At 50.9% G+C, this 18,296-nt stretch overlaps 1 protein-coding gene across 1 annotated transcript in view; it reads left to right on the forward strand.

The window, feature by feature from the left end:
- The window catches only part of Slco2a1 (solute carrier organic anion transporter family member 2A1), an 80,959-nt gene extending 63,828 nt beyond the window's left edge, over positions 1 to 17,131 (forward strand). The window contains exons 5-14 of the mRNA XM_036194044.1: positions 331 to 429; positions 1,258 to 1,394; positions 3,363 to 3,438; positions 3,958 to 4,122; positions 5,188 to 5,377; positions 6,965 to 7,130; positions 9,286 to 9,452; positions 13,468 to 13,532; positions 15,882 to 16,005; positions 16,888 to 17,131. Of these exons, the coding sequence (XP_036049937.1) occupies positions 331 to 429; positions 1,258 to 1,394; positions 3,363 to 3,438; positions 3,958 to 4,122; positions 5,188 to 5,377; positions 6,965 to 7,130; positions 9,286 to 9,452; positions 13,468 to 13,532; positions 15,882 to 16,005; positions 16,888 to 17,008 (1,310 nt within the window). The 3' untranslated portion in view covers positions 17,009 to 17,131. The remainder of the gene's footprint in view (positions 1 to 330; positions 430 to 1,257; positions 1,395 to 3,362; positions 3,439 to 3,957; positions 4,123 to 5,187; positions 5,378 to 6,964; positions 7,131 to 9,285; positions 9,453 to 13,467; positions 13,533 to 15,881; positions 16,006 to 16,887) is intronic.
- Positions 17,132 to 18,296: the final 1,165 nt, after the last annotated feature.

Below are 18,296 nucleotides of genomic sequence, written 5' to 3' on the forward strand. Positions count from 1 at the left end.
AGCCACCAGCACTGTACACGGGAAGCTTCACACATGAACATACCCTGGACCGGCATCTTTAAAGATACGGTGGAGGCAGGTTCATTCCAGGCCAGGAGATCTTGCTGGCAGGTGGAGAGGAGCAGCAGGCTGGGTTCTGCCAGACTTGGCATCTGGTCCTTATCTGCAGGAGATGTAATAGGCGTGGGCTTCAGAAAGTATCAGAGGCATGGGCTTGTGATTCCCAGGGGACAGTGGGTGATACCTCAGGAGTCTCCCTCGGTTTGGGGGACTAGGGTTGCTGACTATTCTCAATGCCCCTCAACCCCTGTCCCTCTCTTTAAATTCCAGCCATCCTGTTTGCTATCGCAGTGTTTGGACCAGCTTTCGGGTACCTTCTGGGCTCAGTCATGCTGAGGATCTTTGTGGACTTCGGCAGAGTGGACACTGGTGGGTATGAAGTGGACACTCACTCTTATTACCCTCTTACTGGTGCTTCTGATTTAGCTCCTCCCTCTTGGCTGCCTAAAGAGTCCAGCAATGGAGCTCCTGTCCCATGCAGGGGACATGCCCAGGGGTGCCTGTCACTGAGTAACTAGAAACCATTCTGCCACTTTCTTCCAGAAAAGAAAGATTCCGTGTCCATGTCTGATGTCAAAGAACACAATGGAGGCTTCTAGATGGAGTGCAGTGCAGATTTTCAGGGGAACATTTCTCTTTTGGAGGCCAGGCACCCTCCTTGTTGATACCTATATCCTCGGGCTCCTAAGAATTATGGGCCTGCCCTTCTTAGGGATTCTCAAAAGTCGGGTGTAATGGAGCTCAGTGGTTAGGAGTACAGGTTAGGGTACCAGGAAGACAGGTTTGAATTGACTGATGGACAAGGGATTTGGTTTTCTGATTGGTTAGAGAAGTCAGGTGTGCATAACTCTTACCCCATAGGCATGCTAGAGGAGACAGGAGGATGATGGAGGTAACGTGTATGAGCCATGTCAGCCCTTGGAGACCGGATCATTTCACCATGATTCTTGCCAGCGCTCGGGAAGAAACACCAGGAGAGGGGGTGGGGTCTGAGAGTTTTCTAGGGTTTGGCTTTCTGTGCAAGACCAGAAAGACCTGGAGAGGAAGTGTAGTACCAGGGTCCTACATCATGGAGTGTCTTGTCACCATTATGGGAAGAAAGTCAGTGAAACACCCCTTGAACTGAGTGTCCCTTTCTAGTCATGAGACACCATGCATTCAACCAACAGACATTTCCATTCATTGGTTTCTTTTCAGCTACAGTGAACTTGAGCCCAGGAGACCCCCGGTGGATCGGAGCCTGGTGGCTGGGCCTGCTCATTTCTTCAGGCTTCTTAGTTGTTACTTCTCTGCCTTTTTTTTTCTTCCCTCGAGCAATGCCCAGAGGAGCAGAGGTAAGTTTCTCGGAGCCCAGGACTCTGTCGATATAGAAACTTAAGCAAAGGACCCAGGTTGAAAATAAACAGTTGGGAAGCTTTGGCGGCTCCAGAAAACTGAGTGAAGTAATGACAAGTCTCAGGACACAGGGCTCATCAGAGACTGAGAGGAGGTGCCCCTCAGTGTCCTCAGAGACCAGAAGCGTTCCAGGGAGCTTAGTTTGGAAACCCCTGAGTTCACCTAAGCTGGGGTAAAGAGTTTTGAAACGGTAACAAGGAAGGGGGTGGTGGTGGTGGTGGTTAGGGAGAGGACTTAGTCCATAACGTGCTTGCCACGCAAACATGGAGACCCCAGCTTTATCCCCACAGCCTCGCTTTCTAAAAAAGCCAATCACGGTGCTAGAGAAGCTGAGAAATGGGGGGATTCCCTGGGACTTACCAGCCAGCCCACATGGGGAGCTCCAGGCCACTTAAAGACCTTCTCTTAAAATCAAGATGGATGATGCCTGAAGGATGACACCCAAGCTTGTTCTCTGGCTTCCACGTGAACACACACACACACACACACACACACACACACACACACACACAAGCTGAGCCAGTGGTGAGGCACAGTTGGCCTCTACATTTAATAGAGCTTCCTAAGGTTTGAGCCGGAAAGCCTGGCTGAGAAGGGGAGTCTGAGGCGTGAGGGCATAGTGCAAGTATGGTCTGGGTGCAGCATGTTCTGGGCAGGGTTGTATCTGCTGGGGAAAGGATCTAAGAAGTTGAGAATGGGAAGCCACAAAAAGGAGGCTGAGTAGGGCCTTTATGTGGGGCTGAAATGCTTAACGTTTTCTCCTGTGAGTTCCAGACTCCGTGGTGACCCCCTAGACACCTAGTGACAATATGGCAGTTGGCTGAGGTTGGAGTTCATGAAGGAATGGAAGTTAGAGATCTGAGAGGCTCAAGAGAAAGATGGAAAATCCAGCCGAGGGCCAGGACAATGGCCACCAGAGAGATGGGGCAAAGGGCAGGCTTATTTTCCTGGAGGGTGATGCAAAGGCTTGGCTGTGAATTGGGTTGGAGCTCATGCTTTGTGTCCGCGATTGGAGACAGAAATGGGTCCCACTGTGTGAAAGTAGGCCTAAGTAGAGGCCTGGAGCTTATCCCAGGGAAGCATTTTAAAGGTTATTGCATATGTTGATAGGCTCAGTCAGACAGATCTGAGTTTGAAGACTTCCATTCATAAACTAGCTGAATGATCTTAGACAAGTTGCTTTATTTCTAAGCTTCCTCTCTCGTAAAGTTCTTGGGGGTAATTAGAGAATCTGCCTGGGAAGGAAGTTGTGAGGAAGGAGGTAATGCATGGGGAATGATGGGCATGTTGCCCAGAGCTGAACAGGTGTTCAGTTAATGGGAGCCCCAAAGAATGCTAACAGCAAAGCCCAGGCCTATGTCTATGCAGTGGCTCAGAGAGGGCTGGGGCCTCTGTCTGGAGCTGCTGGCTTTAGAGACTGGCAAGGGGACTGAGGTAATAGATCCAGAAGGCATGGGTAATGGTTAAGACAGAGCCTGGAGTAGGACTCCCCTTTGGACTGAGGAGAAAGCAGGGACCCCAGAGAGGACCCAGAAAGGGAGAGCTGAAAAGAGCAGACATTGGAGAACCCTGTTATCCTAGAAGCAGCCACCCCTGGAATCTGCATAGGGAACACAGTGTAGTCATGACATATAGACAAGGGGTAGGATCCAGGATGATGCTTTTGGCATCAGTCATGGGAAAGTCAGATGAAATAACATGCCCATAGGTACTGTGGGAGGCATTGGCACGGATTAACTGGGGCTCCAGCCAAGGCACCAGGCTCATTAAAACACAGGTGGTGTTTGCTTGAAGAGTGCATCCTCAAGTTGCCCTCCCATACATACATGTGATCCTTGAGCCACTGAGTCCAGAGAGTCAAGGGCTCAGGGACGAGCCATTAACATCACCGTGTTTGCTGCCTTCAGAGGTCTGTTATCGCAGATGAAACAATGAAGATGGAGGAAGACAAGTCAAGAGGCTCCCTGTTGGATTTCATTAAACGTAACTGATGGCCCCAGCAGCCGTGGGTGGGCTGGTTCCGGGTGGCAGGAGGCCAGGTTCAGGATAAAGGGCGACAAGAAACAACAAGGTCTGTGACTGCCTCGTCTCTCAGGTACCCCCTCACTCCAGAGGGCTTCTGCCAACGATCCTGGTGACTGGTTCTTTACAGGGACCAGTAGACCCTAGTTCAGGCAGAGCTAGTCACCATGCCAAGCCTCCACTTCCACTTTCTCCTTTCACTTCTTGTAAAGGTGGTAGGTACAGGAGGAGAGACCTTTCCCAGTGTGAGCCCTGTTTCTACCTACCACCAGCAGCATCTTAGTTAGACCCTAAGTGTGGTGAGTGGGAATCCCAGGACTGTGTGCCCCTGGGCTGACCACTGTGAGTCTGGAGGTCTCTAAGGCTGTGCTGAGGTTGAGAGGAAGCTTACCTAAGGGATGAGTCAGGGTGGTGGCAAGGCTCTGGGAATCTTGGGATGCTCTTACCAAGGCCTGTTCCCTGACAGTCATCTACCTGCAGGGTTCCCCCGCATCTTCCTGAGGCTGCTGATGAACCCACTCTTCATCCTGGTGGTCCTGACTCAGTGTACCTTCTCCTCTGTCATCGCTGGCCTCTCTACGTTCCTCAACAAATTCCTGGAGAAGCAGTACGGGGCCTCAGCAGCCTATGCCAACTTCCTCATTGGTGTGTCAGAGGGTGCTGCTTCAAGGCCTGGGTGGTACTCCCCTGGGGAGGAGCTGGGTACCGTAAAATCCATCCAGGGATAACCCGGGGCCAGACCGGATACAGACAGGAGACAGGAGGCTTGCCCAAGAGAAAGAATTTTAAGGACATTTTTCCTGGTTGGCAATCTAGAATGTTTTTGGCAGGTTTCTGTGGCTCCTATTCTTCTATTCAGGAGTGGGTGGAGACTGGGGGCTGCTTTCCTTCCCATCAAGAGGGTGGGAATCTGATAGCCTCCCAAATGACCTTATCGGGGACAACAGAGGAGAGAAAGAACATGGAGCTTGAGACATACAAAACACCTCTTAAGGGGTTTCCTTCTCCAGGAACTTGAGTCTCAGCTCCCTGACATGTCAGGCTCCTTTACACAATAACAATGCTGATGCTCACCCCCACCCAGATTAATGAACCCAGAACCTATGGGGGGGTGGTGGTGCTCATACTTCTTCAAGTAGGTGCTAAGAACCACCCACAGAGGTTCCACCAAGTGCCTAAGTGAATGCCTGGGCCCAATCCATAGGTGAACTTGACCACACACATGGATTTGACGTGAGATGTGGGGAAAGCTCCCTGTACTCACTGCACTGTAGTTTAGCTATGACATCATGTCTCTCCTCTTCAGTCTCCGACCAGGGCTTACCACCCGAGAATGAGCTACTTCCTTATTCTTATTGCCCTCATCTTGTTTTCAATTTTGTTTCTTTGAGACAAGGCCTAGAGTAGCCCAGGCTAATCCCAAACTTGCTAAGTAGGTGAGAATGGCCTAGAACTCTTCATCCTCCTGCCTCCACTTCCCAAGCGCTGGAATTATAAGTATCAAAAGTTGACTGCTTCTTTATTCTTTGATCATGCAAGCCAACCCTCTAGTGAATTCTCAGGATGTACCCAGCCAACACTCAATAGTAGTAATACTCAGTAGTCCAGTATAATTGAGTATACCCAATGTTCCTTCATGAAGCCACACTTGCTGGTGGTACAGCTCAAGGCTCCCAAGCTGTGCATCCAGCCCTTCTGCTTCTCACCTAGGTGCTGTAAACCTTCCTGCTGCAGCCTTGGGGATGCTGTTTGGAGGAATCCTCATGAAACGTTTCGTTTTCTCTCTGCAAACCATCCCCCGAGTGGCTGCCACCATCATGACCATCTCCATGATCCTCTGCGCCCCTCTCTTCTTTATGGGATGCTCCACCCCAGCTGTGGCTGAGGTCTACCCCCCCAGGTAATGAACTAAGGGATGCAGAGATACCCCTTGGAACCACAGCTTGAATCCAGCCACTGGGTATTCTTCCTTCGCTGCCACTTTTACCTCCTCTCTCCTGTTCACTTGGATCTGATCTCTCACACAATAACATAGAAAATCAGGTCTCAAATAGTCTGTTCCATTATGAGACAAGACCCTCAGGGTGAGGGTTCTGCTTTGTAAGAAGCATCAGAAACCGATCAGTTTGGTTTCAGAATGAGCCTGAGCCCTAGGAACCAGGAAATGAGCTATGGTTAGTACCAGCTCTGGGCCAGCTAGAATCAGAGCCTTACTGAGATTTTGAGATGCACAATGGAAGCGGGGCAGGGAAGGCAAAGGGCAGGTCAAAGTGCCGGTCTGTTTGTATAAAGCAGTGTGAAACATACCTTCATAACTTCATCTTCTGAAAGGGCGGTACAACCTTATGAGCAAAAAACATGCCCATCCTTACCCCCTCCCCCAACCCCTTACCCCTGGCTCCAGTGACCGCCTTGCAACCCTTTCTTTAGGACTCAGTCCAAGGAGTTTGCAAGATTTGGAGACTCAGAACCTTTTAGCCCCTGTATATTCTCTTTGTCACAGAGAGGTACATCTCCAAATACAGCAGCCGCATCAGGCAAATGCCAAAAGAATAGTTTGAGATGATCTCTGTATTTGGCAGGTGAGGGAGGGGAGGGGTAACAAAGCAAGAGAATGTTGCTTAGCATGGGGAACTCACTGCTGTTCTGCAGGCTAGCTGTGGATCCAGAGAAGCCTGAAAGCTTTGGGGCTATTGGGTGGCTTTCACTGGGAGTTTGGTCCCAGCTCTGCTGTCTGCTTGGCTTGAGTTCTAGGTATGATGTTCCTTGTTGCTAGGGGACATTACCTAAGCTATAGTGTTCTCATCCGCATAAGAAGCATAATTGGTTCTAGGTATACTGAAGCAACTGTACATGAAGAGCCCCTCCATCGTGATGTCTCATAAACACTAACAGTCACTAGCCTAGTTTCATCAAAGCACTACTCAGCTGTGGTCTGTCACTTCTCCAAGGAAGATCAGTAAAATCAGCCATTGAAATCCACTTAGATGACATTCTGGCCAGGATGGGGAGGGGAATAGGGAGACCCAGATCAGCAAGTCCATATTGACTCAAGAGATGAGCAGCCAGTGAGAACCTCAGATGCTCCAGAGGTCCCAGCCTTTAGCCAGAACCTAGCTGGAAGATGACAGAAGACAAGAACTACCCATGACATTACCGTGGCGGCCACTATTTCTTTCATTGGCATCTCAAACAGTTGGTCATTTTGACTCTGACAGTGGCATTGGGGTTTGCTGGCTAGACCTTTGCAACTGGTGGCTTTGGGCTCCAAGTGTCAGGATAAATGGAGGGAGCCATGATTTCCAAACAGCAGCAGATTCGCAACCGGCTCCCATGGGCTCAGTTCAGATCCTTGGGTGGCACTGGCCCAAGACAAACAGAGACATGTAGGCACATCAGCCAGGCCAGGAACTCGTGCTGGGCTGGAGTGTAGGGCTGTTTCTTGGTCTTGCTTTGTTTGACTCCTCGCTTCCTGTTTCGCTGGCAGCACATCAAGTTCTATACATCCGCAGCCTCCTGCCTGCCGCAGGGATTGCTTGTGCCCGGATTCTGTCTTCCACCCAGTCTGCGGAGACAATGGAGTCGAGTACCTCTCCCCTTGCCACGCGGGCTGCAGCAGCATCAACATGAGCTCAGCAGCTTCTAAGCAACCGGTAAGGACAAAGGCGTCACAGGGGCAGACAGCCACATGGAATTTGGGGGCTCGGTGTGTTGTCTCCAAAACTGTCCCTTGGCTCTGGAACTCAATATCAGCATCCTAGCCTCCTCCACCCTCTCTCCACCGTCCCTGCCCCAGGGTCATGACCAGATGCCTGCAGCCCAAAGTCAATTAAAGATTGGCCCGTGACCAACAAGTTCAATCTTGGGGATTTGTTGAAACAATGGAAACTAGTCACAGTGTTCACCCTCAGTGGAGACTTGTTACTGACACTGATGGCTCCCTGGGGGGACTGCTGGGCTCTGGGTTCAGGCCATGTTACAGGGTCACATGGGCTGGGAGCAGAGGGACCCTGTGGCATGGACCTGAAAGGTCAGTGCTGGGAGCAGCGGTTGAGGGCCTTTGCTTCAACCCCTCAGCTCCCAGGGGTGCCACAGAGCTGGCCTGAAGTCACAAATCTATTTAAGAGCAAATCTGGAATTAGCAGCCAAAGCTCTGCCTCACCTGGTGTTCAAGGCCATGGGTCTCCTTCTTGGGTAACCTACAGGGGCCTCATGCATCAATCTGTGAGGACAGTGGCCCTGGGCCTTCTGGGTTCAGCCAACGGCAAATGACTCCTCCGGTCAACTGTCTATTAGTCAACAAACAGCGCACACTGAGTACAGCCACCATGCTGAGGATGAGCTGGTGAGCCTATGACACAAAGCCCCGTTCTTTGTTTACATGCAGTCCAATAAATGCACAAGATAAATGCTGGGGTGGAAGGGGAAGACACTTAGCAGAACAGAGAGTACCTGGGGGAACTTCTTAAGATGACTTACACCTGAGCAAGAGCAGAGGCACCCTAAGGAAACCTGAAGCCCACTGCAGGTAAAGGAAGAGCAGGTAAAGCCCAGGCATTGAATGAACCAAAGGAGCAGAGGGGAGGCCGGGTGGGGGTTAAGTGAGGAGTATCACAGCTAGCAGGCCTGGGGCCAGGCTGACCAGGGCTGGGCAAGCCAGGCTCAGGAGGTAGATGATCTTCTCCCAGTGAGAGCAATGCGAATTGTACGTCATTACCACAGGATGCCCCAATAGGAAGAATGCACTTGTGCAGAGGCTACAGGCCAGGCTAGCTTCCACTTACCACCTCTTCCAAGGAGACAGGACAAGGATGCTTGTCCTCTTGGGCAAAGGCACATGGCTCTCAAGCAGAGAAGGGTGAGGAGCTGAGACAAGATGGTCCCTTAATTTACCTTCCAACTGGAAGAATAGTGGCTTCTGTGGTTTTCTTATCTTTATTTGCTTACCTCTGACTCATCTGCTTCCAGAAATAATCTTGACAAGCTTCCAATAACAGCATAAGTATATCAAGATAACATCCATTACCACGATATCAAGGAAAAAATAATAAATTATAAGAGGAAAAAGTCTGGATGGTTTAAAATCCAGACTGAGGGAGGTAACAGCAATATTGTGTATTATACACTTGTGAGCTTGAGAGCCAAAGTGGAGCGGGAGCATAGGCCCCGTGTCTGACAGAGGGAAGCGTCCCCGCGCACCAGTTCACAAAGCTCCATTACAGCTCCGACACCGACATCTGTAAGGGGGAAGGAAAGGTGACCGGATGAGCAGTGCCGCCAATGACTTGTACAATGGTATTGAGCCATATGAAATTATGACAAGGCAGGGGCCTCCTCTGGGGTCCCCTCTGAGGCCAAAGGACGCCTCCTCGGTGGGAAGTGCTGCAAAGGGTTTATATGACTCCAACACTGTTAGCTCGACTCCCTGCATGTATCTTCTCCTGTAACAACTTGCACAACCACCAAGCTGGCTGGGCCCAGAGGAGAGCTCTCCCAGGCTCCAGGCTGAGGGTACTTTGCCTGGTGGTTGGGATCTTGGGCATCTAGATTGTGGGGGAGAGTTTAGCCCATGCTGGACTTCTAGCAAAGATTTTTCAAATACCTAAGCAGTGACAGAGGTGGCACCCCATGGGGTACTTCAAAACCCTCATCTGGCCTCCCTGTCTTCGAATCTAGGCTTCCCCTCCTTCCCTGGGGTCTGGGGGGCATAGGAGTTCATACAGGCGGGAGTCTGGGGCAAGAGCCTGTGTGGATGTGTGAAACCTGTGGAGGTGTTGTCCTGACACACCCCTCCTGTTCTTCCTCAAGATCTATCTGAACTGCAGCTGTGTGACTGGAGGAGGATCTACATCAGCAAAGACAGGGGCGTGCCCTGTGTCCTGTGCACACTTCCTGCTCGAGTCCACCTTCCTCATCTCCTTCGTGGCGCTCATCGCCTGCGTCTCCCACAACCCGCTCTACATGATGGTTCTTCGGTGAGTGGCGCCTCTGAGCCACCCTCCCTTTGATGTTACATCCTGTCTCCCACTTACAGTCGCTCCTCCCTCTCCTGGCCCTGGGAGGTCTCAACAGCAACACAAGACAGCAGAGTAATGGCAGGGCTTCCTGGTTCCAGGAGGAGCTCCTTGTCAGGTGGCGCCACTCGGGCCCCCAGCACCCATGAGACCCAGGTCCTGTTGTTGCTCCATTCTGTTCCCGGGAAATTAAGTCATAGCCCAGGATGGCGGAGCCGGCAAAAGGCTGAGTCTCAGGTTAAAGACAGGCTGGGCATACAGAATCACTTGTTTTTCAACCTTGAAAGACCCGAGGAGAAAGAGGAGAAATCAGCGGAAGGTGCAAACAGCAAGTTGGAAACTGAGGACAGTTCCAGAAGCAAATCAAAGCGAGAGCCGTGGGGAAGGTGGAAAGTGAGAAAATTGCAGGAGGCTAGAGGCCTAGTGCGCAGGTCGGAAGGAACACGCTGACCAGGGTGGGGACAAGGGACGGGTCTAGTTGCGGCTGACGCTTGAGCACCTCTCAGGCTTTTATAGAGAGTGCTTCTCCTTTGCCTCATTCTACCAAGGAAGAAAAAAGAAAGAACATGTATCTCGCTCAAGAGTTCGCCTGCCCACCCACCTCCTGCCTGCCTCATGTACTCCCTCCCGAGTCCCCATCTGCTCACTTGGAAAGCAGAGAAGGAGAAACTAGAGACTGGAAACTCCCTGTCTCTGCATCCTCATTCCCTGTGTGTCCGTCCTTGGGTGTTGCCTGACCCGGGAGCCTCAGTTTCCTTGATTAGGGAAGGAAGAGTGTGGTCCCCCTCTTCCAGGCGTTAATATCAGCCTTACAGGGTCCATTGCTTTGTAACCAGAAGGTGCCCTGCTGGGTGTGGTGGCGTCTCCTATAAACCCAGTACTTGAGGGTGGAAGCAGGAGGAGCAGGAGTTCAAGGTCATCTTTGCCTACATTGTAAATTAGAGACCAGCCCAAGTGACATGAGAGTCTACCCCAGCGGTTCTCAACCTGTGGGTCGAGGCCCCTTGGGAGTTGGCTGACCTTTCCACAGGGGTCACCTGAGACCATAGGAAAACACCGGCATTTACATTATGATTTATAATGGTAGCAAAATTACACTTATGCAGTAGCAATGAAAATAATTTTATGGTTGGGGGTCACCACAACATGAGGAACTGTATTAAAGGGTCGCAGCATTAGGAAGGTTGAGAACCACTGCTCTACCTCAAAAAGGAGGTGGGGAGTGGTGTACTCCATATTGGTTAAGACCTGTTTCCCCCAGAACCAGATGCTATGCCAAAAATGTAATTTAGTGACAGTATGCGTACTTAGCATGTGCAAAGCCCTGGGTTCGAGCTCCCAGGGGAGAATAAAGCAGCTGCTGCAATTTTACCCTATCGAAGTCAGTTCTCTATCAGGTTAGCCCACAAGCTGCCACATTCCTGTTACTCTCACTATTTCCATGACGCTGGCAGAAGATAAGAAATTCCTGTGTTAAAGGCAAAGGCTCTCGTTACAGCAGCAAGCAGTGTATGCCCTGAAGTTGTATTGATTATCCAGATCCTCCAGATCCTTCAGAATTGACGCACAGATCCATATGTGTGCTCTGTGTATAGCAGGCTCTCATTCCAGCATGGAAACACTGAGCTTGAGAGAGCCGCTGCTTATACAAGTGAGCTGTGAGCAAACTCCAGCTCATGCCTCCAGGCTATTCCTTGCAACCATAGCCCAGAGAAATGGCCTAAAGGTAGCAGTCAGGACTATATGATCTCAGGAAGAATGGGTATGAATGCTCAGAGCCGATAGCATGATGCCTCCCCACAAAACCTTCTTCCTCCCTGCTCCCCATCCTGTGCACCCCAAGGACTGACCCTGTCACCCAAAGCATATTGGCAGAGCTCCCTTCTTCCCTACTGGGTTAGGCAGGCCCTGGTCTATCTTCTGAGCCAGACCTAAATCTGCAGGAGGCCCTGAAGAGGAAAGAGCAGGGTAAGGGATTCCGATAGGGAACTCAAACTCTTTCAAACTACTTCCCTGAGTTGTGGAGACCAGCATCCATTCAACCCTCCCAAGACTGGTCAGTCTAGAGCAAAGTTAGAGAGAAGGCTCCAGTGGTTTAAAGATTCATCCCACTGGGAGAAAAGACGGCACCCCAGGTGCTTCAGTGGGATTCCCTTCTTGCATGGGTACTAGCTTTGGCTGTAACTTGACAAGTGCCCCAAAGTGTTAGCTATTAGTCCTGGTCCACATCAGGCCCGAGATTACAGCCTGGGAGCAGAGGTCAGCGGACAATGTAGAAAGTGGTCAGAAACCCAGGCTTAACTCAGGGATAGATGGGAATGCATTTAGAAGGAGCCTAGGAGCTCAGTCAACAGCCAAACCTGGTATCTGAGTCTTACTAAGTTAAAACACATAGGAGTCAGCCTGCCTGGTGAAGGGCAAAGACAAGGGAGCAGTGTATTGATTATTTGTCTTGTTGCTGGGACAAAATGCCTGACAAGAGCAGCTTAAGGAGGCTCACAGTCCAAGGGTACAGTCCATCACGGCAGGTGAGGCATGACAGCAAGAGAGGTTCTAGCTGTGGGGTAGGAACAGAAGACCACCTACCACATTGTCGCCATAGTCAGAAAGATGAATATTGGTGCAAAGCTCACCTTCTCCTTTCCATTCAGCCCTGGACCCCAGACTATTAAATGGTACCATGAACATTCGGGGTAGGTCCTCCTAACTTAATCAAACCTCTCTGGATACATCCTCATGGATATACCAAGGGTTCTGTGTCCCAGCTGATTCCAGATTCATAAGTAGGCAATGAAGATTAGGCATCCACTAAGGATTGGGCCATTAAAAGGAAGCTGTAGATACAGAGGGAAAGACCATCCATTCAATCAGGATTCCAGGCACTGTCTGCTGGGAGATCCCAGATGGTGCCTCTTTCTCCCACCTGTACCCCAAAGAGCATCCCTTCACTGGGCCGTCTCTCTGGGGATGTCTCTCTTTTGCTGGCTGGCTTTGGCAGCATTGTAAAACAAGGGGCAATGGTCTGGAAGTCACCATGGAGTCCCCGTCCTCACTGTGCCCTCAGCTCTGAATTCTTTTCCAAATGGCAGTCATCTACCCAGGAGTATGTGTGCTGAGAGTATGGAGAAGTCAGAGTCTGGTCACACAGCAGGTGTGTCAATTGGTGCTCTGGGCTCCTCACCCTGTGTGTGAGAGGCCCCCCGCCCCCCCATTTCCTCTCTCCAGATGAGGTGGGAGCTCTCCAGGGAGAACTGAACCCCTTTTCCTGGCCTTACCTTTCCCCCTCTTGAAGGAGGAAGGGCGGGAGGCAGAACCACCAGCAAAATCTACAGGATCCAGTGCAAATGGCAATGTAAAGCCTTTGACTTGTGAATCTTTAAGAATTTCAAGTCACACATGAATCAAAACTAGGCCGTTCTAAGGGTGGCATCCTCTGCAGCTGCTCAAGTCACACCTCACAAAACTGGCCCAGGGCAAGGAATTTTTTTTCAGACCTGCACAGAAGCTGAGAGCCCAGGGCCCTCTTTTCCTGGTACAAGACACTCTGTGGGTGTTGTTCAGGCCTGCTGTCTACGCATCGGGCCAGAAATTCCTTTCTCCTGTTTCTCTCGCTTGCCTTCTCTCCAAGCAGTCTCTGGGCAGCCCTGAAAATGATACAGACCATTGGTTCTTGAACCCAAGTTTGCATCCAACCCTCCTGGAATATTGTGTGATAAATGTCAGGCTGGGAATCTGTATTTTGAATACTAGTTAGCCTAGGTGATGCCTCTGATCCAGCGATGGTGCTCTGAGAACCACGTGTGTAATAGGAGCTTTTGGCCAGGGGAATCTCACCGTCCCTCCATGTACCCAATCAGACTGCAAGAGGACAGTTCCGACCTGCTCTGAGTCTGTCTACTCCTCCACGTCCCACCCCCTCCAGGTGATGAAGCAGCTCAGAGGCCTCCCAGTGCTGACTTCCTGTTTTCCTTTTCAGCGTGGTGAACCAAGATGAAAAGTCATTTGCCATTGGGGTACAGTTCTTGTTGATGCGCTTGCTGGGTAGGTAACTAAGACCTTTCCTTTGGGGTTAGAGGCCCTGGACCATGGGCATCTAAAGGCTATGGGGGAGCAGGGCAGGGTTGGGAGATGCCCCGCCTCACACCGGCTGTCTAGGGAGCTGTGTATAACCAATAGCAAGTACCAAACCCTGACGGGGCAGTTTGCCTAATTGCTTGAGATCGGAGAAAAATTCCATCTACGGCATTTGAGCCAAACTAAATTATGTAAGAAAAAAGAAAAGAAAAGGGCACAGCTGAAAATACTGGATACAGAGTTAAAAGCAGGTATTTTTAAACGTTCTCCAAGAATCTGCCCTAGGAAACAAAACCTTGCATTCCTGCCCCAGACAGCAGCTTCTGAACTGAACCCTGGCTTTCTCCCCATTTTCCTGACTTCACTCCTCTGTCATGGTTCAGCAAATGTCTGTCCTGTCAGGGGATCCTCTGCCTATGAACCCCGTCTGTCTTCAAGTAGCCTGGAGCTCCCATCTCACCACTAAAGCTGTGCATACACGTGACCCGCGGTGGGGGGGGGGGAGAACTCCCGTGGGAGCAGGAGGCACCTGGCTTTCCCTGAGTGCAGGGACCGTGATGGGAGGGGGCACATTGCAGGTGCTTTCCCAGCCTTCCTACCCTTAACACATGTGTGCATTAGACTGAACCTGAGGCACTAATATGGAGGCCTTGCTATGATGGATGAACAGAAGTAAAGAGACTAAATTCAACAGAGGATCTTTGTACTAAGAATTGTAGGGATGGGGATCTGAAGATTCCAGCCAGAAGGTCTTCAGTTACTAGCAATGTGCACCTTCCCGCCTCAACCACTAAAACCTATGTGAAGCCTGCTCTGCATTATTAAGCAGAGGTGCAGGTCACATCCATCATCCTTCAGGCATGTGCTATCCTGCCTCCTGCCGTCAGCTGGGCAGGAGCCTATGCAGGGTCTGAGCCAGCGTTTCAGTGGAGTTTCTTGGCCTCAAGCCCCTTGTCCTGTGATGAAGTCCCGTTAAGTTCCAAAGGATCCTTCTTAACTCTCTAAATGATGACTGTCACCTTCCTGGGCCACACAGGGGACGCAGGGCATCATGTCTGGGCAGAAACTGCTTTATCCGCACAGCTCCTTATATCTGTTTATAGTTTAGCACCTCTAGCTCATTTCTGACTTATTCTAATACCCTGGCTGGGAAGAGACCAGCATTCCTTCCAGCTGACCTCCTGCCCTGCTTCTCTGTGTGACTGCAGAATGGCCTGTCTCTCTGTCCCTTGGCTCTAAGCACCTGCTGCTTTTGCTCTTCCATGGTTAGAAAGCTCAGGCCTAGAGGAATTCCACTCACTGCTCAAGAACACAGCTCCACTCTGGGGTAGATGAAAAGATGGCTGTTTATAAACTCCAGCAGGTTTGCAGTTACCCACTGAGATGTGGTTGAAAACTTGCCTTGACTGCTAGTTAGCAATGTCACTAGAGTCCGTTTCTAGCCACGGGTCACCTGGAAACTGGAAAGTGACCAGGGGCTGAGAGGCCGCTTCTAGAAGTTTCTTACTTATATGGGTGGGGCCGCTGGGCTGGATCACCTCTTTCTTGCAGAAACACCAACTCACTGGGTGTAGATAGTCGGGTGTTTTCAGCACCATGTTTCTGAGTAGTGGATGGCTCATCCCCATTGTCAGTCTTGGACAAGTCTACCCTGACCCACTGGCTGCCCAGAACTTAGACAACAACACAAGAGCATGGTGGGACTGGGTAGCGGGCATCTAAAATATTCAGTACCCAGTAAAGCATTGTGCCTTCTGGACTATGTAGACATTACCACTCAGGTACTGGGATGTTTGGCTGCCTAGGTTCTGAGAAACTGAGGTATCTAACTCCAAGAGGTGTTGTCTAATCTAGAGGGGCAGTTTGGAGTGGGAGAAGAACATAGGATTTGAACTTCAGTGAAGTGGGGTCCAGTGCATCCCTGGCTTCTCTTGCTCACTTGTTCTTCATTGTGGTGAAGCCACCTGGAGGCCATGTGAGGAGTTGGGGACATTAGTACTCTCCACATGGAATCTCTGCTTGGGGCCACCCTTGAGCACGAGAACTGAACTGTGCCATGTGTGTGAGCTGACATCAGGGTGAGCCTGTGATTCATTCAGCCCTAAAAGGATTCCCCTTTATCTCCTACACTTTCTGGTGAAGGGGAATTCAAGCTTCACAGACAGTTTTCTGCTTTCCAAAGTCACTGTGATTCCAAGGGTGAGGTAGAGTTGGCCTCAGATGTGTGACTGTGCCATTGGCGTGGGGGACCTGGGCATCTCTGACTGCAGCTCCATGTGACCCAGACACTCTGAATTCTCTTTCCATTGTTGCCAGCCTGGCTGCCATCTCCATCCCTGTATGGTCTCATCATCGACTCCTCCTGTATCCGGTGGAACTATCTGTGCTCAGGGAGACGAGGGGCCTGTTCATATTACGACAACGATGCCCTCCGAAACAGGTGAGGGCTCTTACACACACGGGTGTCTAAGAGATTAGGCCTGTGGTCCCAGCAGACAAACAAAACAAAACAAACAAGAAACCAAACAGGCATTTGGCTCGTGGCCTTGGTGGGGGCTGTCAGGCTTCTAAGGGACAAGATAGGAGGGATGTCTCTGCAAACTCTGCCCTGGATAGAGAGTAGGGGCCACCGTGGCAGGCATTTGGAGACAATTTAGGTAAGGAGACATAGGGTCTATATTGAGGTGTCCCCCAAGGTTCTGTCCCTCATGAGCCCATAGCAGCAGAAAAAGTTCACCAAAGGTAAAGGGGTGTCTGAAGGCTTAGAGAGATTATGAATGTGGGAAGACACCACACAATCTCCACTGTTTAGAGAAAGGGGAACCATAGCACAGCACCAAGCAGAGGTCCCAGGAAAGGATCTAACCTATGCTGGTGAGTCAAATGTAGCCCAGCACTCCAGAGCACTGCCCTACGCCAGTGCGTCAGATCCAGCCATCTCTCCCATTGCCTCCATTCCATCATGTAGAAATGGTGGAGAAGGTGGACTTGAAGGGGCTGTGCAAGGGCTAGAAATACTGAGGGCTGACAGAGAAGGTCAGCAGAGGGGCAGCAGAAAGATACAGACCCTCTGGACACAGTTGGGACAGCAGTGTCGCCTCTGCCCCTCAGTGGTATCACTGGAGAGCAGACAATCACTAGTGTCATATGTATGTCCAAAATGACCCCCACCTGGGAGGCGATAGCTTGTTCGCTAACTGGTGGCCTTCACAGCTCCTAGGCCACTGCGAAAACAATGTTCATCCTCCTGCTGGCCTTGGTCCAGGGACATGGGCTGTCAAGCCCTCCTCCCTCACCACTCCTGTCTCTTCCTGCTTCCTAGGTATCTGGGCCTGCAGGTGGGCTACAAGGCCCTGGGCACACTGCTGCTCTTCTTCATCAGCTGGAGAGTGAAGAAGAACAGGGAATATAGCCTGCAAGAGAATGCCTCAGGCCTCATCTGACCCTCAGTCAGGGCCATTGCCCTGTCTCAGAGACTGGACCATACCCCTCCACACCTGCCTCTATTAGCTAATGTTAACATGCCCTTTCCTTTTCATCCATTCTCTCTCTCTCTCTTTCTCTCTCTCTTTCTCTCTCTCTTTCTCTCTTTCTTTCTTTCTTTCTTCCTTCCTTCCTTCCTTCCTTCCTTCCTTTCTTTCTTTCTTTCTTTCTTCCCTTTTTCCTCCCTCCCTTCCTCCCTCCCTATCTTCCTTTTTTTTTATAGAAAGATAGTCCCATTCACCCTTTGTCTCAACTGCCTCCTCTTCCTCCTAAAGTCTCCCCCATGCTTCTTGAGGTGTATGGAGCTGGATGAGCACTGATCTGGAGGGTCCAGTTTCCCAAACTCCTTGGAAGGGGTCCCCCACATAGGCAGGCACTGGGTCCTTCAACAAGATGTCCATGAGGCATCCCCTGCTCTCACCAGCCTCTCAGGAATACTTAAGAAGAGTGAGACTGGGGGCTGGCTCTCCGTGGACTCCACACCCTGCTGAGAGGCAGCGTGAGGGAAGAAGGAGGGGCTTGATTTCTTAGCAGGAGCTGGCTATGGCCGCTTTTCATCTGGAGTCAGCCTAGCATGGAGCCCGGATGGGCTGGTTCCCTTTGTTCTCTCACTTTCTGCCCTCTAGGCTGATTTGGAAGCCACCATTTTGGGAAGTACAGACCTCTATAACCTACACCCTGGTATCAGAGCAGGAGCTAAAGAGCCAGAGGCCAAGTCATCCCCACACTGTTCCTATGAACCTGAGGCCTCTCTACTCTCCTAGCAGCATATGCTTCTCTCTGCCTTTCTGGGGTTGCATTTCAAGCTGAGAAAGCCATGAGAAGACCTAAGGAGGGCCTAGTCTCCCACCGTCCCTGTGGAGACCAGACCCTTCCCATTCAGACACAAGAGGCCCTCCCTGCTGTTACCTGGAACCAGAAGAGCAGCCACACATGGACTTCACTGTCTGGACTTCAGCCCATGTGCAGAGGAGTAAAGGGAGGCCATCTGAAATACAGCCGAGCTAGTGATGGAACAGAACGGATGTCACCTGTCACTGTGCTTGATGGCAAGCTGCAGCCCACAAAGAAAGCAGCCAGGTTGGCTTGCTTGCAAACACAATGTATTCCTAGGCATTTTCTCAGCTTCTCACTGCCTCTGGGTGGAGGTGGGCATCTTCTGTGGGTCTGGGCTGGGGGCCACCACTGCTATGCCACAGAGGGACAAAGGCAGAAGCCCAGGAAGGAAGGCTTTTTACCAATGATTCT

This window comes from Onychomys torridus, chromosome 7 (genome assembly GCF_903995425.1).
Source record: "Onychomys torridus chromosome 7, mOncTor1.1, whole genome shotgun sequence".
Taxonomy (NCBI): Eukaryota; Metazoa; Chordata; class Mammalia; order Rodentia; family Cricetidae; genus Onychomys; species Onychomys torridus.